Raw genomic sequence first — 27,497 nt, forward strand, 5'->3', positions numbered from 1 at the left:
ATGTCTGTGTGTCTGTCTCAGGGGCCCCTCACTGGATTCCGGAGTTCCTCTAGTTCTGCCGAAAGACCTCCAGTCCCCCAGCAGCCAAAATGGGGCCCAGTAAGCAGATCCGGATTTTGCTTCTGAACGAAATGGAGAAGCTGGAAAAGACCCTCTTCCGAGTCGAGCAAGGTCAGTAGCCGGCTGTCGGATTCGCCGTGCGGGCGTCTCCGAGTTTTTCGGTTCGTGGCCATAGTCCGTTTCTTAAAACGTTAAGGTGGATGTAACTTCCCAGGGCCCTTGGAAACCTGATGTGGGCAGAGACCGTGCTGTGTTCTAAAGTGTCAGTGATGAAAGTCAATGGTCGTTGAAAAGATTTTGTACCGGCCGTGTCGGAACCGGGATAAAATAGCCCGTTTTTCTTTGCATGCTAACTTCCCCTTATCACAGACGTTGGTAAATTAATTCCTATGTAATTTTTTTTTCTTCGCCGGTAGCTGTAGTTTTGCTCAGCTACTCTTTTCCTTTCCTGGAATTTTGAATTAGCAAAACAGATCACAGCAAGAAGTGAACTATTATTTATGTTTATCAAAAGCCTCCCAACTATGGAGAAGGTAAAAGCTGAAAATAACTCTTTGCCAAATAAAAAGTGGCTTCCGAGAGGTGATCAGATTATCGTGAAATACATCTGAGCTTTTTAAAAGATGGAATTGTATTCCTGTAAGACTAATTCAGCAGATGCGTTAGTTTCTTAGACTTTTCAATTTTCCAGCATTGAAAAACATTTCGCATTCATTTCTGTTCATGTAATCTGTGAAGTAGAAGTTTCATGTATGGGAAATAAAACGCAGCCCCTTTTATTCATGTACCGACTGGACACTGTTCCTGGTAAACGTGTTGAAGGAATTTTCCCCCTCAATATCTCCAGTTAAATGTTTGAAAAGATCTCAACCATCAAATGCGTTAGCTCCACGCCAAATCTTCTTCCTCTGCCTTTGGCATCACCAAGCGCTCACTCCATTTCGGGCTTTCCTGACTCTGCACTTTTCTGGTTTTGATTTTTTTTCCCCTACCCTCTTGAGCAAGCATGTCAAACTCATGGCCTGCAGGCTGCATGCAGCCCACAAAGAATATTTTTGCGGCCCAGCCAATATAACTGTATATAAGAAACGTTCTAATAAAAACTTCCTAACTTAATTTTTACAACATCCTGTTATACATAATTATTAATAACGAGCTACAACGTTCACTAATGACTGATTACTGTAATAGTGTTGTGTTCATTTCCCTTACGCGCCTTATGCGCAGGCGCACCATTTCTCCCCACTGATACCCGCAGCCAATATTTTAGCAGCCGATGGCCAGTCATTAGTCTTGGACTGACTTGTTTCGTGTGCGCAACAGGAAATATTTCGCTTTCGGAGAACACGAAAAATAGGTTTAATTGCGTGACACTTATTAATTTGTGCAGTTATTCAGTGTCTGGTAAGTGAATGTTCAAGAAAAAATATTAATTTCTATTAAGAAGTTCTATTATTCTATGTTAATGATGACGCATTTATTTCAGCCCTTTGTATTCAGCACGTCTCTATCGTAGTAAACCTACGCTTCTATGGAAATGGAAGCTTTTGTTTTTTTGCGGCCACATCCACGTAAACCTTGTTAATTTGGCCCCTGTGAGCCTTTGCGTTTGACATGCTTGCTCTGGAGTATTTCTGTCAACTGGGTGGTGCCTGGTGCTGTGCCCTCTTCCGTCCCCATTTCCATTAGCTGCCTGTGTCTGCAAGGGTGTGTCTGCAAGGGATCCTGCTTGAGTTTCCCCTCCTCCTGCCCTCAAAGGGCTTACACCCTCAGGGCTCCCTTCGAAGAAGGGCGGGGGTGGGGGTGGGCGGAGGGGGGGCTGCTTGCCTCTGGGAGCCGGCGAGTCTCAGGGCTAGAGGAGGGAGCTAGAAGGTCCCTGGTTCCGCTCACCGCCTGTGGGAGGTCGGGGAGGTCACATTCATTCTGAACACCCGTCTCTTCGGCTGCGATGTGAGGGGATCGGAGGGGATCGACCTGCTCTTCCACCCGGCTGGGTTGGAGGCTCCAAACCAACCCTGGATGACTTCCCGTTCCTGAGGAGACAGAAGGCGTTGGGAGCACGCCTGTCCCTCCGGCCCTCGGTCCTGGGCTCCAGCCTGTAGGAGGCGGCAGAAGGGCCTCAGACAGCTCCTCTTGGAGAGCTGGGCTCCCAGTCCACGGCCGTCGCCTCCCCGCTCTCGCCCTTTACCTCCCAGGTTCCTGGCTGATTTTTAGGGTTGTGTCCATTTCCCTAGTTTCCAAGGCTACTCTCTCTGACGATTTCTTCTCTTTAACGGCGATCTCCCTTTAAACCGTAGTTTCTTCCCTATTTCTCTGCTTGCCCATCTGTCTCCTCCACATGCCTGGACATGGTGCTGGAATCGTCTTCTTCTCATCAGCTCTTCCCTCTTTAGTCATCGGCCTCTATGACGTCACATTGAAACGCCCCCGCCTGGCCCCCGAGGCGGCCTGTCACGGAATGCACCGGCCCTGGCCAAGCCCGTGTCCTCGCTCCCCGGGAATCCCCTCCCCGGGGGCTCTCCTCATGCTCGTCCTGACACGGCCCCTCCTTTGGTTCCCCTATGTCTCGTAAATAAATCCCTTTCCTATCCTCCTCCGTGGTGCCCACCTCCCAGCTTTCCACTGGAACCCGCCCCCTCCGGGGAGTCACAGCTGTCTTTGATTTCCGATGACACCGGGGGCACGGGGCGATGATGTGCTGAGCCCTGTCGCCGTGTCTGAAAGCTTGTTAGTCTCAGAGTGTCCGACGAGAGTGAAGGGTCTGAGGCTAGGGACAGGGTGACAAGCCCCGTGGACAGCGGTCAGCGAGTCTCGGCTGCTTGATTGCTCCCCCCCCAGGCTGAGCAGCCAACGCTGGAATCCCAGCCAAGCCGTTGAACGGGCCTGTGAAGGGCTTATGAACCAGGAGCGATGTGGTTGACTCTCGTGCTAGTGAAAACCAGTGAATTCACCCAGATGATCTAAATGGGGATGTATCTGCCCTGGCCGGGTGGCTCCACGGATAGAGCATCGGCCTGTGGACTGTGAAGGGTCCCAGGTTCGATTCCGGTCAGGGCACAGGCCCGGGTTTCGGGCTCGATCCCCAGTAGGGGGGCGTGCAGGAGGCAGCCGATCTCTCATCATTGGTGTTTCTATCTTTCCCTCTCATTTCCTCTCGGAAATAAAATAAATAAATAAAACTAAATGGGGATCCATCCAATGTTTTTGTGCAGTAACGATGTGATCCTATTATTTTAGAAGGTAGCTGTGATGTGGAAAATGGAGAGAAGGGGCGTGGGACAGAGGAAATCATCCAGGAAGCTATTTTAAAATCGCGCCCAGTTAAAGGGAAGGCTCTTCCTACATCAGAGTGGAAAGAGAAGAGACAGAGTAGGAGACATTTTAAAAGGCATGGGACTTGGCAACCAGTTCGGTTTGGAGAAGAAAAACCCGGCAGTTTTTGGTTCTTTCTATTTAATGGGTCCCCAAGCCTTTCTTCCTTTTTCTTTCCTTCTCACGTTTCCCCAACAAAGGATTCCAAGTCCAAGACCAAATAATTACCCTTTCTAGCCAGATCCCGGCCTGCCCCCGTCTTTCCTATCTCATTGAGCGGCAGAACAATGAACAAAACCAGGGCTCCCCATGCCTGCACGTCCTCCGTCCCCTCCAGAGGTCAGCCAGTTTTCAGCGTTTGCTGTGTAAACGGAGTGCGACCGAGAGAGGAAACTTAGTGGACAACAACAGGGTCACCGTCCTCTCCTGGTCGCCTGCAGGAGGGCCGCCGGTGTGCAGACTGAGACGGCCTCGTCCTGTGTGGCTGTGACCGCGGCTAATTTTAGCCAGCGAGCCAGTGGTTATGGCGTCTGACGCACCCTGGGCGCTCGAACGCTTCACGTGCTGTCTGTGAGAGGTCAGTTCCAGCGCCACGGACCGTGCACCCTTGTGGGGATGCGCCGATCTGTCTGTAGGGATATAGAAAGAAACTATAGATTCATCTTTCTTTTTCTTTTTTGTTTTTTGTTTTTTCCTCTCTCTCTCTCTCTCCCCGTACCTACCTATCTATGTGGGTTTTTTTAATATATTTTTATTGGGCCGAAACTGTTTGGCTCAGCGGATAGAGCATCGGCCTGCGGACTCAAGGGTCCCGGGTTTGATTCTGGTCAAGGGCATGTACCTTGGTTGCGGGCACATCCCCAGTAGGGGGTGTGCAGGAGGCAGATGATCGATGTTTTTCTCTCATCGATGTTTCTAACTCTCTATCCCTCTCTCTTCCTCTCTGTAAAAAATCAATAAAATATATTTAAAAAATAATAATAATAATATATATATACATATACATATATATACATATATACATATATATATATACATATATATATATGTATATATATATATATATATATATATTAGGAAGAGAGAGGGAGAGAGAGATAGAAACATCAATGATGGGAGAGAATCGCTGACCAGCTGCCTCCTGCACGCCCCCCACTGGGGAGGGGCCCGCAGCCCGGGCCTGTGCCCTGACCGGGAATCGAACCAGCAGCCTTCTGGTAGCTGGGGCAATGCCCACACCGGCCAGGGCGCAGGCCACACCCTTTCTGGTGCCGCTACTCAGCTCCGCCACTGAACCCGGAAAGCAGCCACAGACACGTCCATGAATGAACGGCGTGGCTATGGCCCAGTCACACTTCACAGTCACAGGTGGCAGGTGGGCTGTCGCGTGCCGGCCCGTGCTATGTGGTGAGAGCATTTTGAATGCGTAGGTTAGTGACACTTCTATCAAAAGGTTTGACCCATATAAAGGAGCATCTTTCCTCTTTAAAAAGCTGGTAAAATGTTCCAGTCTTGTTTACAACCTTCCCAATAAAGAATTTCAGTTGCTTTTCAAATCATCTGTTTAAGATATAACCATGGCCCCCCTTCTGATGGGCTGGTAGAAACAATGGGTGCGTGTCAGGGAAAATGTGCAGATTTACCAGCACTTTCCACAGACACCTGTCCCCGATTGGTGGACGGGACTGGAAGGGACTGTGGCGGGAGAGGACGCAGAGCCGCCAGGGGCGTCTGCCCTGTGGACGTGGGTGCCTTTGGGGGGCATCTTCCCCAATCTGAGGCCAACCAACCAAGTATCCAGATGGACGGAACTGGGAGTCTTTAAAGTACTTTGTCAAAAGAAGTTTAAAATTAATGAAATTTACTTAACCACATTGCTTCCAGAGACAGATAGGATCCGTATTAACTTGTAGGGACAGCTCAGATTTTCCCATCCGCTCATAAATAAAATGAGTTCTTTAAAATAGTGTTTATTTGTATCTCACCCTTATCTTGCTGTCTTATCACTTACATAATCTATGAACTCACCAGGCATGTATGTTACCTGGAAAAATACATATTCATGTTTGGAGCATGCTTTTCTGGAGACAGACCACGGGTCCAGACACCGCGTTAGCGTGTCCGGATGCCTTAACCTTTGAGCCTGAGTCCTGTGTCGTCATCAGAGCACTGTTTGCACCCGCTGCAGGGACAGGTTGTGTAAGCCTGCCCGGACCGCCCATGTCCGCACCGGGCACGCGTTCAGAGGGCGCCGTTCCCTCCGGGAGGCATCGGGTCATTCCCGCACAGACGTAGCTATGTGGGATTCGCAGTCACCGAGTATTGAAACTCCATATTTCAGTTCTTCAGACAATTACTTCTCAGTCTGCGTCCTCATGAGCGTCGTGTAGAAAGGCTTGGGGACCCGGAGGAGCGGGGATGCAGCAGGGATTAGCTGGAATCGCTCCCGTGGCTCAGAGAGCTGACGGGGCCTTGTCCCTGGTCACGCATGTCGGGCTGGTGGCTTGAGAGGGCCCGTGTTCGACGGGTGACACCAGGAGGTCAGCACACACTGCAAACCAGAGCTCCTCGTCACCCCACTACCACCCCCGCGCCCCCACCCCAGCCACTTCCTCGCTTCCTAACCCTCTGTCCCCCTCCCTCCCTGGATTGGAGTGATATCAACAATATCAGGGGCTCAGATGCCTCTACACCCCCTGTTTGAGCCCCACTTCTGCTCTCCAGCGGGGGGCTCCTCTCCAGGAAGGCTGGCTTTCTCCGGATGGTGAGATAGCTGTGCCAGGACACCCCCCCCCCCCCCGTTTTACATATGCCGTACCCTCTGACCCCCAGACAGGCACTTCTCCATTGCAGTGTGAAGAAGACCAGCTGAGGTCTCGGGTTGCATGCCCCCCGCTGGGCAGTCAGTTCTGGGCTGCGGGGGTTGGGGGGATGGTGTGAGATGGGGTCACATAAGAACTCGCATACCCCAATGTAGCCGTGCGCATAGGGACCCGTGTCCAGGGCGAGGGCAGGGGCAGTGCGGAGCGGACAGTTCTGCGACGGGCAATGATGCTAAAACGTGACATCCAGCTGCGTCGGGAGGCGGCGTCGCTCCGGGCAGCATCCCGTACGTGGCGTTCCGTGGAGCATAGCCGAGAAAGCACGGTTTGTGACACTCTCCCTAAAAAGCTCTCTTGCGTCGACGGGGCCCTTCAGTCCTGCCGTAATGTGCTTTTCGTTCAGGGTTCGAGCTGCAGTTCCGGTTAGGCCCAACGCTCCAGGGAAAGGCAGTCACCGTGCACACAAACTACCCGCTTCCCGGAGCAGCGTTTCACCGGGACACGTTCCGCCCCCTGGACTGGCAGCACCCGTCGGGCAGAGAGGATGACTCGGACAAGCACTGCGCCCTTCACCTCCAGCAGGCGGGCTCCTTCCACTACTACTTCCTGCAGGGGTGAGCCGGGTCCCCGGGGGGAAGGGGACGTCACGCACGCTCTCTCTAAAGGTGTAAGAAGTTGCCTTATTAACCGTGGCGCGGCGGCTTCGACAGGGATGTCCTGAGATGCAAACAGAAAATGGCTCTTCTAGAAAGTGATGGGAAGGCTCATTGCAGGTTCAAAGTGTTATTATTATTTTATTTTAAACTGTGTTTTGATTGATTTGAGAGAGAGAGGAAGGGAGAGGGAGAGAGAGAGAGAAACATGAATCGCCTGCCTCGTGCACGCCCCCTACTAGAGATCGAGCCCACAACCCGGGCCTGTGCCCTGACCAAGAATTGAACCAGCAACCTCTCGGTGCATGGGATGATGCTCAACCAACTGAGCCACACCGGCCATGCATTATTATTATTTTTTAAAACAACAGCTTAAATACTCTAGACTTTCCGTGCAACCTGATGATAGGATGCTACTTACTCCAGTGCCCTTGTTATTATTACTGATAGGTTTTAGGACACTTATTTTTTTCTTAAAGCAACATTATTGGACATATTATATTATGTTATTATGTAAAGATTGGAAAAGGATAAAACGTGGCTTTTCGTTGAGTTTTATTACAACTTTTAAGTGATTTTATGTGCTTAGAGATAGACTGTTAACTGGGACACGGCACTTCCCACTAGAGGGTCAGACCAGGAGATGAAGATCCCCCTCCCGCTGGTTGAGCGTTCTTACGTGTCTTCTTTCCGCAGGAATGAGAAGAGCGGGGGCGGTTACATCGTTGTGGACCCCATTTTACACGTCGGTGCCGACGACCGCGTGTTGCCCCTGGACTGCGTCACTCTGCAGACCTTCCTCGCCAAGTGTCTGGGGCCCGTGGATGAGTGGGAGAGCCGGCTGCGGGTGGCGAAAGAGGCAGGTACGGTCGGTCCGCGCTCTATCTTTCCTGCTGTTTAACAGTACGCGTAACCACTGTCTGTGACACAGATCTCACGGCTCTGCTTCTCCTTTTCATTGTGTTTCGTAGAATATTTAGTAATACAGAGAGGTGGGACTAAGGTGATTGTTGATGCTTGACCGTTTTTTAATGCATAAAACTGACAAATCGTATGGTTCAACTTAAATGGAGGAAGTCTGTGATGTAGTAAGATCATCATTGTTTCTAAGACTTTCCTTGGACATATAAAGTTGAGCGGTACACTATTAAAATGTGTTGGGAAATGTATTATCATTACATACAACTTCAATTCGACAGATACTGTATTAACTGCCTTCCGTGTGGAAGGCGTGTATGGAAGGAAGGCTGTCATACATGCAAGAGTAAAATGAAACTTAAGTTGTGTCTTACTCTTTAATAAGAGGTCATATTAATGTTCTACTTCCAAGCTGAATATGGTGTGAAGAAATAAATGAGAAGTTCACTGTCATAACTAACACAAAATACAAGTATCGTGGAGCATTAAAAGTAGGAGAAAGATATGCTGATAAACTTGCCCAGGATGTATTTTCTACATGTAAATCTATCCATTCAACTAATAGTAACTAGACACCGTGGGTGATTTTTTTCACATACATCATCTCCTTATCTCTGTCTTGGGTATGAAGACACGGATGTCCTGGAAGACTTAAGTGGACTTGCTTGAAGCGACCTGTGGTAGAGCTTGGATTTGAACCCAAGCGTTTGCCTCCTTTCGGGTACCACGGTCGCCTTCCAGCTTGGAATGACTTAAGGAAGTTGTGTTTTGCTCAGTGTCAGGTGTTGTTTTCCTTGTCGGTGACCTTTGTTGATTTTCTTGCGTTGCAGGTTACAACATGATCCATCTCACGCCGTTGCAGACCCTCGGAGAGTCACGGTCATGCTACTCCCTTGCTAATCAGCTGGAACTAAACCCTGACTTCTCAAGACCTAATAAAAAGTATACCTGGGATGATGTCGGACAGCTAGTGCAAAAACTGAAAAAGGAGTGGGACATGCTTTGTATTACCGACGTTGTCTACAATCACACCGGTATGAGCTTCGTTAACTGCTGTTCGTTTTGACGAAAATATATTCTAATTATTTCACTCCTGGCCGTTTCGTACAACATTGGAAACACAAGTGACGCTTAGGTATCCTTCCATTTAAAAACCACCTTATGTAATAACACTTTTTTTTAAAAAAGAAAACTAAAGGATTGGTTGAATACATAATCACTGTGTAAGCATTTGGGCGTAAACCAAGGAAGGATATTTTGTAAATCAAGCAGGGACTGATCAGGAACGGCAGACGCAGCGGCTGGAAGGGATGAAGACGAGAGGGTACCAGAAAGTTAGATGGTTCAGAGGGTGGCGTACCCTCAGCCGAGGGCCTGGAGCAGCGGGTTGCAGAGTGTGGGGAGACGGTGGAGGCAGCAGATACGGGATGGACTTTCAGGACATTTGTTCTCGATACGAAGAGACTGTGCAGAAGTTCGAGAAAGAGCTACTTAGACAGGATGCGTGCTTGTCTGTAGTCTCAGCTTTGGGGGGATACGAGCGTATTTGAAGATGCAGAGGAAGGAACCTCACCTCCCCCCCACCCCATTCCCCCCAAAAACACCCAGGGAGAAATGAGTCTGTAGGAGACTCCTAAATTTAAGGCAAGAGAGAGAGCCCGGAGCTTAGATGGGATGAAGAAGGGCCCTGTCACTCAGGAGCCAGGGAGGGGGGGGAATACATGGGAAAGGGGGCTCTTCTCCCTCCCTGGACCTCACAGCCAGACACGGGGCAGCCCGGACCCCAGCTGCAGACACAGCGGACTCTGCCCTCACAGAGGCCAGGGGACTTGATGTCGGGCCGGAGCCAGGCTGCCTGACGGAAAAAGATGTCCTTCGGGCTTTATGGTCGACTCAAGGACCATCAGAGAGGTCATGACCCTCAAAGGACACGCCCCTTGTTGCCTCCCACCACGCCAGCAAGCGTGTTATTACAGCGGTGTGAGTAGATCAGCGTGGCGTCCTATCTGCTGTCTTTGAAAATCCTACAACAGAAAAGCACCATGGACAGCGAAGGGGGGGATGGGATACATATCACAGACACACGTATGTTCACAGCACAGTGTCAGCATCAAGCACTGATGCCGCAGGTCAGACAGCGAGGGGTCGACGTCGTATTTCACCTGTAAACGTAGCGCGGCTGCTAACTCCAGCCCATGACAAGCTCTTCCCTTGCGTTTCCTCCTTCCCGAAGCTGCGAACAGCCAGTGGATCCAGGAGCACCCGGAGAGCGCGTACAACCTGGCGAATTCCCCGCACCTGAAACCCGCCTGGGTCTTAGACCGCGCCCTGTGGCACCTCTCCTGTGACGTGGCCGCCGGCAGATACCGAGACCGAGGGGTGCCCGCGCTGATCGAGAACGACCACCACATGCATGTCAGTATGTACAGGGCTCAGCAGCCCAGCGCACGGTCCCCACAAGTGACACGCGTGGCTGACGTGTAGTTAAAAGGCTTTAAACATATGCACCTGCGTTGTCGCTGTCTGCCATTCTGCAGTGCCTTCGGAAGATCATCTGGGAGGATGTTTTCCCCAAGATCCGGCTCTGGGAGTTTTTCCAAGTGGATGTTTGCAAGGCCGTCGAGCAATTCCGAGGCCTCCTGACACAAGGTACCGAACACACACCAGAGGGTGAAATGTATGATCGCTCTTCCTTTCCCTGCGTTAACCCTTCCTTAGATGTGTGGGTATGTGGTATTTGTGTGGTTTTGATCAACTGTGACAGTCTGCTTTTGGAAGCTCTGATAGTCAGCGGAGACCATCGAAGGCGGGTCACATCATCTGTCACCTCATTCTTGCCTCCGGGGACTGTGTCTGTCTCCTGGTTCCTTCGTACAATGCTCCTAGCACAGTGACTAGATTTAGAGAACCTATATTTTATCTTATTTTGTTTGTGCTTTTATAAACCATTTCTTTTTTTAAAAAAATATGTTTTTATTGATTTCAGAGAGGAAGGGAGAGGGAGAGAGAGAGAGAAACATCAAGGATGAGAGAGAATTATTGATCGGCTGCCTCCTGCACACCCCACACTGGGGATCCAGCCCGCAACCCAGGCATGTGCCCCGACCAGGAATCGAACCCTGACCTCCCGGTTCATAGGTCGACGCTCAGCCCCTGAGCCACGCCGGCCGGGCTACAAGCCATTTCTCTGTCTCTTTAGAATAAGTCAGATGTTAGTTAGTTGGTGTAAAATCCAGCCCAGGGAAGCAATCACACGCCAACACCGGATGAATCAGGAACGCGTTCCAGAAAAGGAATGAAAAGTCACCCCCCAGAACACGTGTTTACTTCGTACATTTTTCTCGTTCTGTAAGGAATGTGCTTGTTGAGGGGAAAGAGAAAAGTATAAAAACAAACCTGGGGGCAAGACAGTCAGGTGGTCAGTGAGACGGAATGTAGAACAGGGAGCAGTCTGCGGGGGAGAGAACGCCTGGGGTTGGTGGGTTTGCTCTGAAAAAATGTGTAGAATAAGTGAATGCTGACGGAGGCAGGAAGGTGGGCCTGGGGTTGGGCTGATAGGAATCCCTGTGTTTCTTCTTCCATGATGTTCTTTTCTCCCAGCCTCTTTTTCTCTCTCTCTGTCTCTCTATTTCTGTGTCTCTTTCCCTCCGCGTGTGCATGTGTGTGCATGTGTGTTGGGTGGCGTGCCGGAGGTTGGAAGGGGGACAGGAAGGATGTTTGTGAAACAAACGTTGGTTTTATTGTCTATGAAAAGCCTCACACACTAAAAATTGGGCGTCAGTAAGAGTTCATCTCCTCGTGGGCATTTGCATTTAGGACGACGTCACCTTTTCTTTCTCAGGAAACAGGGAAGCAGCGACCCCACCTGGTGCCCCGCGGCACCTGGAGATCATCCAGGACCCCGAGTACCGGCGGCTGGGCTGTGCCGTGGACATGGACCTCGCGCTGGCCACCTTCAAACCCCACAAGTATGTGGTGTGTTCTGTGCAATAGGGAATAAACCCCAGCCCTGGCCGGCGTGGCCCAGTGGACAGAGCATCGGCCTGCAGACCGAAGGGTCCCGGGTTCAACGCTGCTCAAGGGCAAGTAACTCGGTTGCAGGCTCCTCCCCGGCCTGGGCCCTGGTCAGGGTGCATGAAGGAGGCAAACAATGGATGTGTTTCTCTCACATCAATATTTCTCTCTGTCTTTCCCTCTCTCTTCCATTCTCTCTAAAGCTCAACGGAAAAATATCCTCGGGTGAATATTAAAAAATAAGAATACGATCACTTCCAAACCTTTAGTGCTAGTATTGTTTCCATACTATTTAGTCTGAGTTTGAAGAGAAATGAAATAAAGTAATTCTATGACTGCCAGTGCAGGATATTCCCCTTTTCCATGTGCTGGTCCCTGCTCCCGTGGCGGGATGTAAACATTGGTACAACTAGAAAACTTCTTCGGCCATAATGAAGACCCTAATGAATGTGTTTAAAGAATCTATGACCACCCTAACTGGTTTGGCTCAGTGGATAGAGCGTCAGCCTGTGGACTAAAGGGTCCCAGGTTTGATTCCGGTCAAGGGCGTGTACCTTGGTTGAGGAGGCAGCTGATCAATGTTTCTAACTCTCTTTCCCTCTCCCTTCCTCTCTATAAAAAATCAGTAAGATATATTAAAAAAAAAAAAAAAGAATCTATGACCCTTGGTAGAAATTGTCTTTTCATTTCATTAAAAAATTTATTTTTACTTTAAATAATAATGTATTTTCCAATTACAGTTCACATACAGCCTTACATTAACTTCAGGCGTGCAACCCCATGATTCGCTATTGATACAGCCCACTGCGTGGTCACCCTGAAAACTCTAGCACCCTCCGGGGCCACACATGGTCCTGCCATACTATTGACGATATTCCCCATGCTGTACTCGACATCCCCATGACGATTCTGTAACTACCAACTTTCACTTCTTCACCCGTCACCTCTGTCACCAACCCCCTGGGACATTTTAAACGTAGACTGTGTAGCAGCGTGAACGAATAGCTTGTGTCGCTCTCTCTGCTCTAGCAACGGGCCGGCCGCGATGGACGAGTGCTGTGACTGGTTCCGGAAGAGAATCGAGGAATTAAACGCAGAGAAATGCCAGCTCGTCAACTCTCATCAGGAGCAGGTCTGACCTGTGGTGGCACTGCCGCTGGTCTCTGAATCGTAATACCGGCTGTTGTTGTTGCTGCGACGTTAACATCATTTAATGTCTTCCAGGCAGTTAATTGCATTTTGGGAAATGTGTTTTATGAACGGCTGGCTGGCCATGGCCCCAAACTCGGACCCATCACTAGGAAAGATCCTTTAGTCACCAGGTATTCTGTTTTTGTTTTCTTCTCATTAAACGTTCAAAGTGGGCCCTGGCCGGTTCGGCTCAGTGGATAGAGCGTCAGCCTGCGGACTGAAGGGTTCCAGGTTCGATTCCGGTCAAGGGCACATGCCCAGGTTGTGGGCTCGATCCCCAGAGGGGGGCGTGCAGGAGGCAGCCAATCAATGAGTCTCTCTCATCATAGAGGTTTCTCTCTCTCTCTCCCTCTCCCTTCCTCTCTGAAATCAATTAAAACATATTTTTAAAAAATTAAAAGTGGTGCTTAGCTTTTCAAGTGAGCCTAAATGTTCCCTGTATGTCTGACTTGCAGTGCATTTCTTCAATGGCAGTAGGAAGGCTGATTGAGTGACAAGGATTGCTGTTAGTTCATTCTGTGAGGCAGACCTTTGGTTAGAGACACCATCATCAGTGAAGCCGCTGCATGATTACTTAAATGTCCCTGGGGACAGCACACTTTCTGATCATTTCCGTGTCATTCAAATGGAGCGAGCACTTAGCTCCTTTTACTAATGTGCAGCATCGGCTAGGCAGCTAACGTGGAGCAAAGGTCACATCGGTGCCGCAGTGATTTCATTAGTCAACTAGGGGCCCGGTGCACGAAATTCGTGCAAGAATAGGCCTTCCTGCCAAAACCGGTTTGGCTCAGTGGATAGAGCATCGGCCTACGGACTGAAAGGTCCCAGGTTCGATTCCGGTCAAGGGCATGTACATTGGTTGCGGGCACATCCCCGGGAGGGAGTGTGCAGGAGGCAGCTGGTCGATGTTTCTCTCTCATCGATGTTTCTAGCTCTCTATCCCTCTCTCTTCCTCTCTGTAAAAAATCAATAAAAGATATTTAAAAAAAAAAAAAAAAGAATAGGCCTTCCTTCCCCCGGCTGCCAGCACTGGCTTCCCTCCGGCACCCGGGACCCGGGCTTCCCTCGCAGCCCCGGCTTCGTCCGGAAGGTTGTCCAGAAGGACGTTCGGTCTAATTAGCATGTTACACTTTTATTATTATAGACTAGGAGGCCTTGTAAGTTATGATTCACAGTGCTGACCAGATATGCTTTAATGCCACCTCTCCGCTCCTCAAATTCCACCAAATTGACTCCCAAACTCTGCTGCGGGCCTTGGCCCTGCACTGACGTTTACTTCCCACGAATGTGTCCAACGCGTCTTCCTTGTTCTGCCCACGCGGGGGGGAGCGTCAGTGCTCACGGGGCCAGCGCCCACCTCTCCTAAGAGCGCCTCCACGTGGGTTTCACAGTCCGTCCTGTCGCCCAGGTACTTCACGTTCCCCTTTGAAGACTCGAGCCTCTCCGCGGAGGAAGCCGTGGTCCACCTCCCCCAGAAGGCGTGCTTCCTGATGGCGCACAACGGCTGGGTCATGGGGGACGACCCCCTCCGGAACTTCGCCGAGCCAGGTGCGTGCGGCGCCTTCGCTACCCGTGCTCTGTGGCCGGGGAGAGGACGCTCGCGGCAGACGCGAAGCAGGGACCGGTTCATCCAGCGTTTTCCTCACTGGGCTGGTGGTTTATAAACTGTTTCATCACCGAGGGACCAGAGGGCAGAGGGTTGGAGAGAAAAGGAGGATAAGGAGGATGGATTCGGCTATCCCCTCCTCCCCCCCCTCCTCTCCTCCACCAGACGGCTTCTGTAGATCTGCTGTTCCCTGGGATTGTGCATAAGACTGTATTTTTGCAAAAAAAAATGTGCGCTACAGCATTTTTAAAAGGCATTTGGGACCACAGCGATCACAGTGTGTTGCCATAGGGCCGTGGTCGGCAAACTGTGGCCCGCGAGCCACACGCGGCTCTTTGGCCCCTTGAGTGTGGCTCTTCCACAAAATACCACGGCCTGGGCGAGTCTATTTTGAAGAAGTGGCGTTAGAAGAAGTTGAAGTTTAAAAAATGTGGCTCTCAGAAGAAATTTCAATCGTTGTACTGTTGATATTTGGCTCTGTTGACTAATGGGTTTGCCGACCACTGACCTAGGAGATCTGTTCACTCATTAGCCAGAGGAGTGAAGTATTTGAGGAGCAGATTTACCCCAGAAACTAACCATCCCTGAGCCCCTCTCACTTAGCCCTGACAGCTATTTTTTTTTTAATAAATCTTTATTGTTCAGATTATTACAGGTGTTCCTCTTTTTTCCCCCCCTACTTCCCCTCCACCTGATTCCCCACCCCACCCATGCCCTCACCCCCCCGCCACTGTCTTTATCCACAGGTGTAAGACCTTTGCCCAATCTCTTCTCACACCCTTCAGACCCCCTTCCCCCTGAGAATTGCCTGACAGCTGTTTTTTGTTGCCGGGAGGAACTGACAGGGAACCCATCAATATATTTCTTTTTTCACATTTCAGAGCTAGAAGTCTGTTTTAGTGACAAAGTAACTTAAAGATCGCACTTAAACGCAAAAAGGCTGTGACTTGGGGCTTAAGCGTCTCTGCCAGCTCCTTCCTGGCCACTGCCCATGAAGAATAAAGCATCCTCTGTGTCACGGGCTTAACGTCGCCTGTTGCCAAACACGGGTGCCCGGCGGGGACGGAGCTTCCGACGTGTGCGGCGGGGCTGTAGCTTTAAAGGGCCAACGACATGGCCATGGCTGTTTGCCTTGGAGAAGCAGCTTGACTTTTTGACGTCAAGCCCGCGTTTTTAGAAGAGACGGCGATCTAGCATGCTGCAAAGTAGCTGAGATGTCAGTTCCTGCTAATTCTGTAGAACTTCCTCCCAAGCCACGTGCGGCACCGTCCTCACCAGCACGCGCACGGCTTGTGGTCGAAATAGCCCTCGGGGCGTGAAGGCCATAGGGGTCTCCATGGAGGCGTCGTCCCCTTTGGACGTCTCGGGTCACTGACGGCCAGCTCTCTCCCTCCAGGGTCCAACGTGTATCTGCGGAGGGAGCTGATCTGCTGGGGAGACAGCGTGAAGCTGCGCTACGGGCGGACGCCGGAGGACTGCCCGTACCTCTGGGCCCACATGAGGAAGTACACGGAGATCACCGCCACGCACTTCCAGGGGGTGCGGCTGGACAACTGCCACTCCACGCCGCTCCACGTGGCCGAGGTACGGGGGCAGCTGCCTCCATCGGCAAGGGGCCCCGCATCCTCTCCCGGCTCCCCGGATAGCGTGCCGTGCACTCCGGTGCTGCCCGACACCGGCCTGGATCTGCTGGTTGTATGTGAAACCTCTGCACAACGTGCATAATTCTTTTTTCTTTTTTCTTTTTCTTTTTGGTTCATCTTCACCCGAGGGTATTTTTTCATTGATTTTTAGGGAGAGTGGGAGAGAGAGGGCGAGACAGAGAGAAACATCCATGTGTGAGAGAGACACATCAGTTGGTTGCCTCCTGCACTTGCCTTGACCAGGACCTGGGCTGGGGTGGAGCCGGCATCCAATTGTGCCCTTGACCGGACTCGAACCCGGGTACCTTTGCTCAGCAGGCCGACGCTCTATCCACTGAGCCAAACTGGCTAGGGCCCAATTTGCATCATTGTAACCGAATCTTTTGATGTGGTTATTATGGAATACGGAGCGATAAGATGTTTGAGTTAATACTTTTATTCTAATTTAGGGAAATAGAAAGTCTCTAGGATCCTACTTGTTAGCTGATAGAATTTCAAGTACCTAATTGTGCAAATGCTGTGTTAAGAATTTTGGAACCGAACTGGTTGCGGAGGAGGAGTTTATCACCTCTGCAGGGACAGCTGTCTGCAGTGAGTCTGTGGATCTAACCTGTGCCACGCCTGCGTGCCTCACAGCAGGGGCTCCCTCAGTGACGGCTTAGTCCACGCCCGGAGAGTAGAGGCACAAACACACACACACACACGCAGCGGAAAGCCTAGCAGAACTGCAGGGCAATGGTTTACCTTTTCAACACGACACTAACGTTTGTCTTTTTCCCTTTTGTGTCCCTATTATCTTTACAAAACCTAACCTTCCTTTGAACTGTTTCCTTCTCTTTTTTAAAAAAATACATTTTTTTTTAATGATTTCAGAGAGGAAGGGAGAGGGAGAGAAACATCAATGATGAGAGAGAATCATGGATCGGCTGCCTCCTTCACACCCCACACTGGGGATGGAGCCCACCACCCAGGCATGTGCCCTGACCGGGAATCAAACCCTGACCTCCTGGTTCATAGACTGATGCTCAACCACTGAGCCACGCCTGCCGGGCAGTTTCATCCAATTTTTTTAAAATATCTTTTATTGATTTTTTACAGAGAGGAAGGGAGAGGGATAGAGAGTTAGAAACATCGATGAGAGAGAAACATCCATCAGCTGCCTCCTGCACACGCCCTACTGGGGATGTGCCCGCAACCAAGGTACATGCCCTTGACCGGAATCGAACCTGGGACCCTTGAGTCTGCAGGCCAACGCTCTATCCACTGAGCCAAACCAGTCACGGCTCGTTCTCTTTATATATTCTCTGCTTATTGGACATACTGGTCTGTTTTATTTTATTTTTTTACACACACATTAAGTGTATTTGGAAATGCCTCCTGGATCCCCAGGTTGTCTGGCAGCATGGTCTTCTCCTGTCGGGTCCGTGCCCAGGCTCGCCCCTCCGCCCTCCGCCCGCCGTGTTCTCTCTCCCGGTGACGTTTCTGACCCTGCTTTCTGCAGTACATGCTGGACGCCGCGCGGAGACTGCAGCCCAACCTGTACGTGGTGGCCGAGCTGTTCACCGGCAGCGAGGAGCTGGACAACATCTTCGTCACCAGGCTGGGCATCAGCTCCCTGATCCGAGGTGGGCGTGCTGGCGTGGGCAACAAGGCATTGCACAGCGCTCATTACGGCTTACTAACTTTGAGCTAGCGCATGTCCTCTTAAATATCTACACAAAATCCCCAATGTAGCTCAGTCTGGTTTGGTTTTGTGTTTTGTTTTGTTTTTCAGTAAAAATTTCCACTGTGGGAAAAAATATTTTATTTTTTATTATGTATTTAATGATTTTTTAAAAATATCTTTTATTGATTTTTTTTACAGAGAGGAAGGGAGAAGGATAGAGAGCTAGAAACATCGATGAGAGAGAAACATCCATCAGCTGCCTCCTGCACACCCCCTACTGGGGATGTGCCCGCAACCAAGGTACATGCGCTTGACCGGAATCAAACCTGGGACCCTTGAGTCCGCAGGCCGACGCTCCATCCACTGAGCCAAACCGGTTAGGGCTGTATTTATTGATTTTATCAATCGACTGCCTTCTGCACACCCCCTCCTGGGGATCAAGCCCACAACCCTGGCACATGCCCTGATTGGGAATCAAACCGTGACCTCCTGGTTCTTGGGTCGATAGTCAACCACTGAGCCACACTGGCCGGGCAGTAAAATATTTTAAATGGAAAGACCAGGGCGATGCATTGATGACTCCTGAACAAAAGCATTTGGTTGTTGTTGAAAATACACGAATCTGTTCTTCCTCTTGACTACCTAGATATACGATAGAACCCTTAGATTTTTATCTACCAACATCCTAATAAACAACACACGCTCCCTTTTAACTGCATGAGCCGTTTTCCCAGTTAAGTGATCGAGTAGCACATTTTTGGTCACTTAAGCTAGTGGACATTTGTTTGAATGTTTAAAGCAGTTTTTTTAAAAAAATATACTTTTATTGATTTCAGAGAGAGGGAGGGAGAGGGAGAGAGAGATGGAAACATCAGTGATGAGAGAAAGTCATGGATTGGCTGCCTCCTGCACACCCCGTTCTGGGGATCGAGCCCGCAACCCAGGCACGTGCCCTGACCGGGAATCGAACCTGGGACCCTTCCGTCTGCGGGCCACACCAGCGAGGGCTAAAGCAGCTTTGCTGTTGGTGATATTTATGTGGCCTTCCTCTGAAGGTCAGGCATGATGGGAAATCTCACCCCGGACATTATCAGCGAAGATTAAAACAGCCCGTCTCGCTTTGCAGAGGCCATGAGCGCGCACAACAGCCACGAGGAGGGCAGGCTGGTCTACCGCTACGGCGGCGAGCCCGTGGGCTCCTTCGTCCAGCCCTGCCTGCGGCCCCTGATGCCGGCCATCGCCCACGCCCTGTTCATGGACATCACCCACGACAACGAGTGCCCCATCGTGGTGAGCGCCCAGCCTGAGGCTCGTGCGGACTTGTCTTGCTACGTGTTTCGATGTTAAGTCCTCCGACATTTAGTGGCAGAAATGTCCACAGGCTCCAAAGGAGTGTTAGCTTCATCCGTGACGGTGGGACGGCGGGCTTAGAAGGCCTTGTGGTTTGTTCGAAAGCAGAGTGGTGCATCTTATAGAACGTATCCCTGCAATGATCCTTCTCCTTCATGATGCTGTCCGATGGCTCTTTACCCTGGAAAGAAAATTAACTTCAGGGTTTTTTTTTGTCTGTCTGTTTTCTAGCACAGATCCGCCTACGACGCCCTCCCAAGCGCCACGATCGTCTCCATGGCGTGCTGTGCGAGTGGAAGCACCCGGGGCTATGACGAATTGGTGCCTCACCAGGTGTGTTTAGGTGCTGTCTTCAAATCCACGTGGCCCGGCCAGTGTGGCTCAGGGGTTGAGCGTGGATCCATGAACCAGGAGGTCGCGGTTCGACTCCCAGTCAGGGCACATGCCCTGGGTGGTGGGCTCGATCCCCAGTAGGGGGCGTGCAGGAGGCAGCCGATCAATGACTCTCATCGCTGATGTTGCTATCCTTCTCTCCCTCTCCTTCCCTCTCTCTGACATCAATAAAGACATATCATATATATAAAAGCCTAAGCGACCAACCGACCGAACGACCGCTCGCTATGATGCGCACAGACCACCAGGGGGCAGACGCTCAATGCAGGAGCTGCCTCCTGGTGGTCACTGTGCTCCCACAGCCAACCTCCCATGGCCGGCCTCGACAGTGCACGAATTCGTGCACCGGGCCTCTAGTTTAAAAATAAAATAAAATCCACATGGCCAGCAGCTGTGAGCATTTGCCCCCAAAGTTCTCCTTGCGGCGAAAGTATACACATGTTCTGCCTTCACTCTGTCCAGATTTCAGTGGTGGCCGAAGAGCGGTTTTACACCAAGTGGAACCCCGGGGCCTCACCGTCAAACACGGGCGAAGTGAACTTCCAGAGCGGGATCCTCGCGGCCAGGCGTGCCATCAACACCCTCCACCAGGAGCTCGGGGCCGGCGGCTTCCTCCAGGCAAGACGCGGGCTGTCCACGTCTTTCTCCTGAGGCTCTGTGTCCACGCGCATCTCCCCAGCCGGCGCGCTGACCTCTCGCCCTTCCTGCGCCGCAGGTGTACGTGGACCAGGTGGACGAGGACATCGTGGCGGTGACCAGACACTCCCCCAGCAGCCATCAGTCCGTGGTGGCTGTGTGCAGGACTGCGTTCCGGAACCCCAAGACCTCCTTCTACAGCAAGGAGGTGCCCCAGATGTGCATCCCCGGTAATGCCCCCTGAACACGTTACTGGGATCGTAGTACGTTGCTATGTTAAACCACGCTATGTGGCGTTATATTGCCGTTGTATAGCGCATGCATTACAACCCAGAGGAGAAAAAGAATTCGAAATCTTGGTAATAATTTTGTTTTGTTTTTTCATCCTCACCCAAGGATATGTTTTTCATTGATTCTAGAGAGAGAGAGAGGGAAGGTGAGGGAGAGAGAGAGAGGAAAGGAGAGGGAGAGAGAGAGACACATCGATTGGTTGCCTCCTATACACCCCGACTGAGATCAAACCCACAACCCAGGCACGTGCTCTGACCGGGAATTAAACCTGTGACCTTTGGTGCATGGGATGACACTTGAACCAGCTGGGCCACATCGGCCAGGGCATTTTGTGTGTGTGTGTGTGTGTGTGTGTGTGTGTGTTTTAATTAACTGAGTTTTCATCTTCAACTTTCAATTAAGTGGTTTTTAAAACCCCTTTTGCAATTCCTCATTTCAGATGGTTTCTTGTGAACTTCTGTTAACATGCTTACATGCTCCTAGGTAAAATTGAAGAAGTCGTTCTTGAAGCTAGAACTATTGAAAGGAACACAAAACCGTATAAGAAGGATGAGAAGTGCATCAACGGGATGCCCAACGTCACCGTGGAAACCAGAGAACATATCCAGGTACGTGGCGCGCTCATCCTACACCCAGGCTTAGCGTCTGGGGGCGGGGGAATGACTCACGGCGGCCCTGTCTCCCTCTGTCCCAAGCTTCACGAGAGTAAGATTGTGAAACAAGCCGGGATCACCACCAAGGGGCCCAACGAGTACATTCAGGAGATAGAATTCGAGAACCTGTCTCCGGGAAGCGTCATCATATTCCGGTAGGGCAGTGTTCACACCGCGGACCTTGCTTCTATTCAACGTAGTTGGCATCCATTTTAAGTAACTTACTCCTAGAGACTAACGCACTTTCCTCCCATGCTTTCAGCGTGAGTCTCGACCCCCATGCTCAGGTCGCGGTTGGGATTCTCCGGAATCATCTGACGCAGTTCAGTCCTCACTTCAAGGCCGGCAGCCTCGTGGTCGACAACTCAGACCCCATATTGAAAGTCCCCTTTGCGTCGTAAGTGTGCCCCCTGCACGGAGACCTGCCCCTTTAATTCCCGGGCAACGACCGCCGGCCTGAGGTGGGCGGGTTTAAGGGTTCCTGCATCCCTGCCACTCAAAGGGGGGCCAAGGACCAGCAGCCCCCGCGTCACCGACTGTTAGCATTATCCCCAGTGCCTGCACGTTCATGTGTGTTGGCATGTACGCTCTCTATAGATACAAATACACACACACACATATACACGATTCTGTCTACACTCACACACACACACACACACACACACACACATATACACGATTCTGTCTACACTCACACACACACACACGCACACACACACATATACATGATTCTGTCTACACTCACACACACACACACGCACACACACACATATACGATTCTGTCTACACTCACACACACACACATATATACGATTCTGTCTACACTCACACACACACACACGCACACACACACACATATACGATTCTGTCTACACACACACACACACACATACGATTCTGTCTACACTCACACACACACATATATACAATTCTGTCTATACTCACACACACGATTCTGTCAACACACACACATATACACACACATACGATTCTGTCTACACTCACACACACACACATATACGATTCTGTCTACACTCACACACACACACGCGATTCTGTCAACACACACACATATACACATACATATATGCTTCTGTCTATATACACACACACGATTCTGTATATACTCTCACACACACATACACGATTCTGTCTACACACACACACACACACACACGATTCTGTCTACACTCACACACACACACACACACACACACACACACACACACTTTTTCTGAACGACTTGAGATGAAACTGCATGCATCATACTTCTTACCACATCATTTTTTTAAAACTGCCAACATGGCATTCTATCACCTACGACACCGTCATTTACTTCTCCATTTGGGGGCACCTAGGTTGCCCCCACTTGTTCCCAGTTCTGTGTGTGTGTAACCTTTGCACACCCCCTTCCTTCTCCCCGCCTCCTCCCTGCCCGGGCGGGGCCACAGGGAGAGGGTGGGTTGAAATGTCGAGCTGGGCTCCGCTGCAGGCTCACCGCCGTTCGTCTGATGTTAGACACGACAGTTAGGTGTGTTTACCTCCGTGCCTCCGTCTGGAACACGGGCTGGTAACAGCACCTACCGCTTAAAACTCGGGAGGGTTACAGAGGAGAATGCATATAAAGCGCTAACCTTGGCCATCATTAGTCATCGGGGGCATTTCCGGAAATGGGGTTTCTGGGTGGGAATACATCCACCTGCTGGAGGCTCCTAACATCCCCGCGTTCCCTCCAGAACGATCGTGCTCTGTAACCCTTCCCGCTCCGTGCAGGAGGGTCCATGACCCCTCCTTACCGATCCCGGGTGTGTGCTGTTGTAGTGAGGTGTTGAGGCACAGAGTCTAGCAGCAGGCTGCCGGGGGGCGGCTCCGGGTCGGATCTGATCAGTGGTGAGAAGTAAGGCGTGGGCAGATGTCCAGTAGCGGTGACTAGGGCCTCCCTCCCGAGCTCTGAGGACTTCCCGTGTCAGACACTTAGCGCAGTGTCTGACGCAGAGTAAGTGGTTCCTAAGTGTCAGCTGTCGCTGATCAAACTGGCTAATGTAAGTCCTTTATCAAGTATGTATAAAGTTGTTAGATATAAAGCAACATCTCATTTTATTTTAAATATTAAGCTAAGTTTTTTTGTTCGTCGGCTGTTTGTATTTATTGGTGATATGTCGTTTTACATATTCACCCTTTTCTCTATAGTGCTCAGTTACCTTTGTTGTTTTATAAGAACTTTTATCAGCAGGGATATTAACTTCGTAAAAATACGTATTTTTAAAGTATATTTTTATTGATCTCAGAGAGGAAGGGAGAGGGAGAGAGAGAGAGAGAAACATCAGTGATGAGAGAGAATCATCTATCAGCTGCCTCCTGCACGCCCCACACTGGGGATCGAGCCTGCAACCCGGGCCTGTGTCCTGACCAGGAATCAACCGTGACCTCCTGGTTCATAGGTCCACGCTCAATCACTGAACCACACCAGCTGGGCAGGAATTTAATTCAAACTCTTCTTAGCAAAATAGTTGTACTCTAAAAACAAAAAAACCATGTGGTACAACAGTTTTGTGTCCCTATGGAATGTTTGCAAGACGGATGTTCCTCCTCAGCCCTGCTCAGCTCACCTGGGGCACCCCCGAGGAATCTGCAGAGAATGAGCTCTGCAGCCAGCTCTCCCGCAGGGAGCTCCCTGGCCACCTGGTGGGAAACGGGCTAGAAGGGAGTTGGTGCGGACACTGCCGATGGGTTTGGCTCGCAGCCTGCACAGGGAGTCGTCCCAGCGGTGGGGTTCTGCTTGAGACAGGACGAAAGGAGGAAGAAGGAAGTCCAGTCAACAGGACGTGTGTTCCCATAAAACTCAAGAGGATGTGTGTTTAGTTATGGACAAGGAAGTTACCTGAGCAACTAGAAGCGCAGGAAAGTGGGGGGTGGGGGTATTGAGCTGTGGTCAGGTATAGGGCCTCACTGCTGACTGAGCGAGCGAGCGAGCGAGGGAAATCGGCCGCGATGGGCCCTTCCTGCTGACCATTACCAACCAGCACGTAACCTAAGAAATTTCCTGGTTGCTGAGTGACCGAGCCGAAAGGCAGGGCGACCTTGGAGACGGAGACGGGACCTTTGGTGACCCCTTTTCTGGTCCTTTGACAAGTATCTTGAGTTTAAGGTAATTGGGGTAAAAAGCTCTGGGTGTCCCACACAGGAAAATATAAAGGAGGGGGAAAACTTCGCCCAAACCAGAAAGATTGAGAAAACAAATTTGTGCCCTAGCCGGTGTGGCTCAATGGATACAGCGTCGGCCTACGGACTGAAAGATCCCGGGTTCGATTCTGGCCAAGGGCACAGGCCCCGGTTGCGGGCTCGATCCCCAGTAGGGGGCGTGCAGGAGGCAGCCGATCCATGATTCTCTCTCATCATTGATGTTTCCATCTCTCTCTCCCTCTCCCTTCCTCTCTGAAATCAATAAATATATATTTTTAAAAATTAAAACAAATTTGTGAGTCAAAGAACACGCGGTCAGAGGTTTCCCCAGCGTGCTCCTAATGAACACGCGTGCCCGTGCTCCTTTCCCCGGCGTGGAAGCAGAGTCCCTCCCGCCTGACGTTGGCGTGCTTTCCCCTGGCGTGGCTGTGGGGCATGTAGGCTGTTGATGAGGCCGTCCTGTGGTCACGATGAGTTCCTCTCGCACGCATCGCTGAGACGTCTCGTGGTCACGACGCAGGGTTTCCTCCTGCACGTTGATTGGCGGCAGGTGGACTGTCCGTCCGTCCGTCCGTCCGTCTCACCAGCTCTCTGTGTCGCTCAGCATCGCCTCCAGGTTGACCCTGGCCGAGCTGAACCAGGTGCTCTACCGCTGCGAGGCCGAGGAGCGCGAGGACGGCGGAGGGTGCTACGACGTGCCCCGCTGGGCGCCGCTCAAGTACGCGGGCCTTCAAGGTGAGCCAGGGCGAGGGGGCTTCCGCCTGTGGGTTGTTTGTTCCAGAGTCAGCTGGTGTCTTTTTTTTTTTTTAATATATATATTTTATTGATTTTTTACAGAGAGGAAGGGAGAGGGAGAAGGATAGAGAGTTAGAAACATCGATGAGAGAGAAACATCGATCAGCCGCCTCCTGCACACCCCCCACTGGGGATGTGCCTGCAACCAAGGTACATGCCCTTGACCGGAATCGAACCCGGGACCCTTCAGTCCGCAGGCCGACGCTCTATCCACTGAGCCAAACCGGTTAGGGCACAGCTGGTGTCTTTTTAATAAAAATAGGCGTGTGGGCTCAGAGCCGGGCCGCCCGGGCTCAGGCCTCTGCCAGAACGCTGCTCTCCGCCCACTGCCCACCTCTGGAAAGTGTTCATGATACTGCCCGGCACGAAGGCTTTTTTTGAAGCTGAAATGAGGTAATTCATTGAAATCACAGAATGTGCTATGGATGGCCCACGCGGGGTTGAGCAGTGGCTGAGTGTCAACCCATGAGCCAAGCGGTCACCGGTGTGATTCCTGGTGTCACCGGTGTGATTCCTGGTGTGGGAGTTGCAGGAGGCAGCCGACCGATGTCCCTCTCTCATCGATGTTTCTTTCTTGTGTGTGTGTGTGTGTGTGTTTTAATTCTTTATCTCATCGATGTGTCTATCTTTTCTTCTCTCTCTAAAATCAATTAGAAATCATATTTTAAAAAAAGAAAAGTCGCCTCTCTATGACAAAATGTGCTATGTAGGCATAAGACTGCCATTGCTCTTCGGGAGTTATTTAAAGACGTGCCTACATACCTCACTTGGACACTTGGTTTACTTCCAAGTCCCTCCAATGTTTACTTCCAATGTTCTATCAACATTGTTTCCAAAGTAGGCTTTAGTCTTATGATCCATCACCACGGATGCTCTTGCTCTCTCTGAAGCCAGTTCTATGATTTCCTTAAGTCTTCCCTGAATATGAATGAATCCACCACCTGTCAGCAGACACACACAGACCTCCGTTTCCTTCCCAAGATGCCGCAGGGCAGAGAAAGCACGCCAGCGGGGACACCGTCCGCCTCCCCGGACGGTTAGCCAGGAGCAGCCGCCCAGGCGGTGGAGGCCATGGCCTCTGCCAGCGACACAGCCTGACCTTCCTGTGACCTTGCAGGGCTGATGTCCGTATTGGCAGAGATACGACCAAAGAACGACTTGGGGCACCCCTTCTGTGATAACCTGAGAGCTGGGGACTGGATGATTGACTACGTCAGCAGCCGGCTCGTCTCCCGATCGGGAGCTGTGGCCGAGGTAAGCACAGCTTGTAGTCCAGACAGACAAGGCCCAGTAAGATCCGTATCACCCGTTATCTATACTAATAAAAGGGTAATATGCTAATTAGACCGGGTCGACCGGACATCTTCCGGACGTCCGACTTCCTTCTAGACAAAGCCACGGTGGCGGGGGTCGAGGCAGAGGTGGTTAGGGGCAATCAGGCAGGCGAGTGGTTAGGAGCCAGTGGTCCCGGATTGTGAGAGGGATGTCGGGATCCGGCCTAACCCGGCAGTCGGACATCCCCCCAAGGGGTCCCAGATTGGAGAGGGTGCAGGCCGGGCTGAGGGACACCCCCATCCCATGCACGAATTCCGTGCACCAGGCCTCTGGTATGTATAATATTTACATAATGAACAAGGGCACACAGTAAGATCTGTGTTACCATGTTATATGTATAACTAGAGGCCCGGTGCATGATTGAATCATGCACGTGTAGGGTCCCCTACACGCTTTCGCTTTCAATCACGGGGGAGCTGGGTGCCTGTCCGCTGGTGCCTGAGTGGACAGGCACCCAGCTCCCACGCTTTTGTTTTCGATCGCAGGGAAGCTGGGTATCTGTCTGCTGGTGCACCAGGCCTTTCAGAAGCCTCCGGCGCGGTGGAGGCTTCTGAAAGGCCTGGTGCCTGAGCGGACAGGCACCCAGCTCCCCCGCTTTTGATGGTCCGCGGTGGGACGTGAGCTCGCTGCCCCAGAGGCCCCTTCTGTGCCGCAGCACAGCCATGGCGCAGACGCTGAGCTCGAGCCGCTGCTGGCGACGCGAGCTCAGCGTCCCGCCGGCCCAATCGGCCACCCCGGCCACCCCGAGTCCCGCCCCCCCCCCCCGCGCCTCCTGGCCAATCGCGGGCATAGCGAAGGTACGGTCAATTTGCATATTTGTCTATTATTAGGTAGGATATTTACATAATGAATAATGGCACAGTAAGATCTGTGTTACATGTTATATGTATAATATTTACATGGTTTGCTACCCTGAAACATTTTCCCGTCATCTCTCAGTTCTAATGAATGGGTACCTGGTTGGTAGATAACTAGT

General features: G+C 51.1%; 1 protein-coding gene across 1 annotated transcript in view; it reads left to right on the forward strand.

The window, feature by feature from the left end:
- Positions 1–27,497, forward strand: part of AGL (amylo-alpha-1,6-glucosidase and 4-alpha-glucanotransferase) — a 45,882-nt gene that overhangs the window by 744 nt on the left and 17,641 nt on the right. The window contains exons 2-22 of the mRNA XM_079761199.1: positions 22–171; positions 6,598–6,808; positions 7,544–7,710; positions 8,596–8,799; positions 9,999–10,180; positions 10,303–10,414; positions 11,607–11,733; positions 12,809–12,911; positions 13,004–13,101; positions 14,379–14,518; positions 15,973–16,160; positions 17,721–17,844; positions 19,012–19,175; positions 19,467–19,568; positions 20,091–20,246; positions 20,344–20,494; positions 21,039–21,163; positions 21,251–21,363; positions 21,471–21,605; positions 24,996–25,126; positions 26,304–26,440. Of these exons, the coding sequence (XP_079617325.1) occupies positions 90–171; positions 6,598–6,808; positions 7,544–7,710; positions 8,596–8,799; positions 9,999–10,180; positions 10,303–10,414; positions 11,607–11,733; positions 12,809–12,911; positions 13,004–13,101; positions 14,379–14,518; positions 15,973–16,160; positions 17,721–17,844; positions 19,012–19,175; positions 19,467–19,568; positions 20,091–20,246; positions 20,344–20,494; positions 21,039–21,163; positions 21,251–21,363; positions 21,471–21,605; positions 24,996–25,126; positions 26,304–26,440 (2,952 nt within the window). The 5' untranslated portion in view covers positions 22–89. The remainder of the gene's footprint in view (positions 1–21; positions 172–6,597; positions 6,809–7,543; positions 7,711–8,595; positions 8,800–9,998; positions 10,181–10,302; positions 10,415–11,606; positions 11,734–12,808; positions 12,912–13,003; positions 13,102–14,378; positions 14,519–15,972; positions 16,161–17,720; positions 17,845–19,011; positions 19,176–19,466; positions 19,569–20,090; positions 20,247–20,343; positions 20,495–21,038; positions 21,164–21,250; positions 21,364–21,470; positions 21,606–24,995; positions 25,127–26,303; positions 26,441–27,497) is intronic.

Source organism: Cnephaeus nilssonii (assembly GCF_951640355.1).
Source record: "Cnephaeus nilssonii genome assembly, chromosome: 21".
Taxonomy (NCBI): Eukaryota; Metazoa; Chordata; class Mammalia; order Chiroptera; family Vespertilionidae; genus Cnephaeus; species Cnephaeus nilssonii.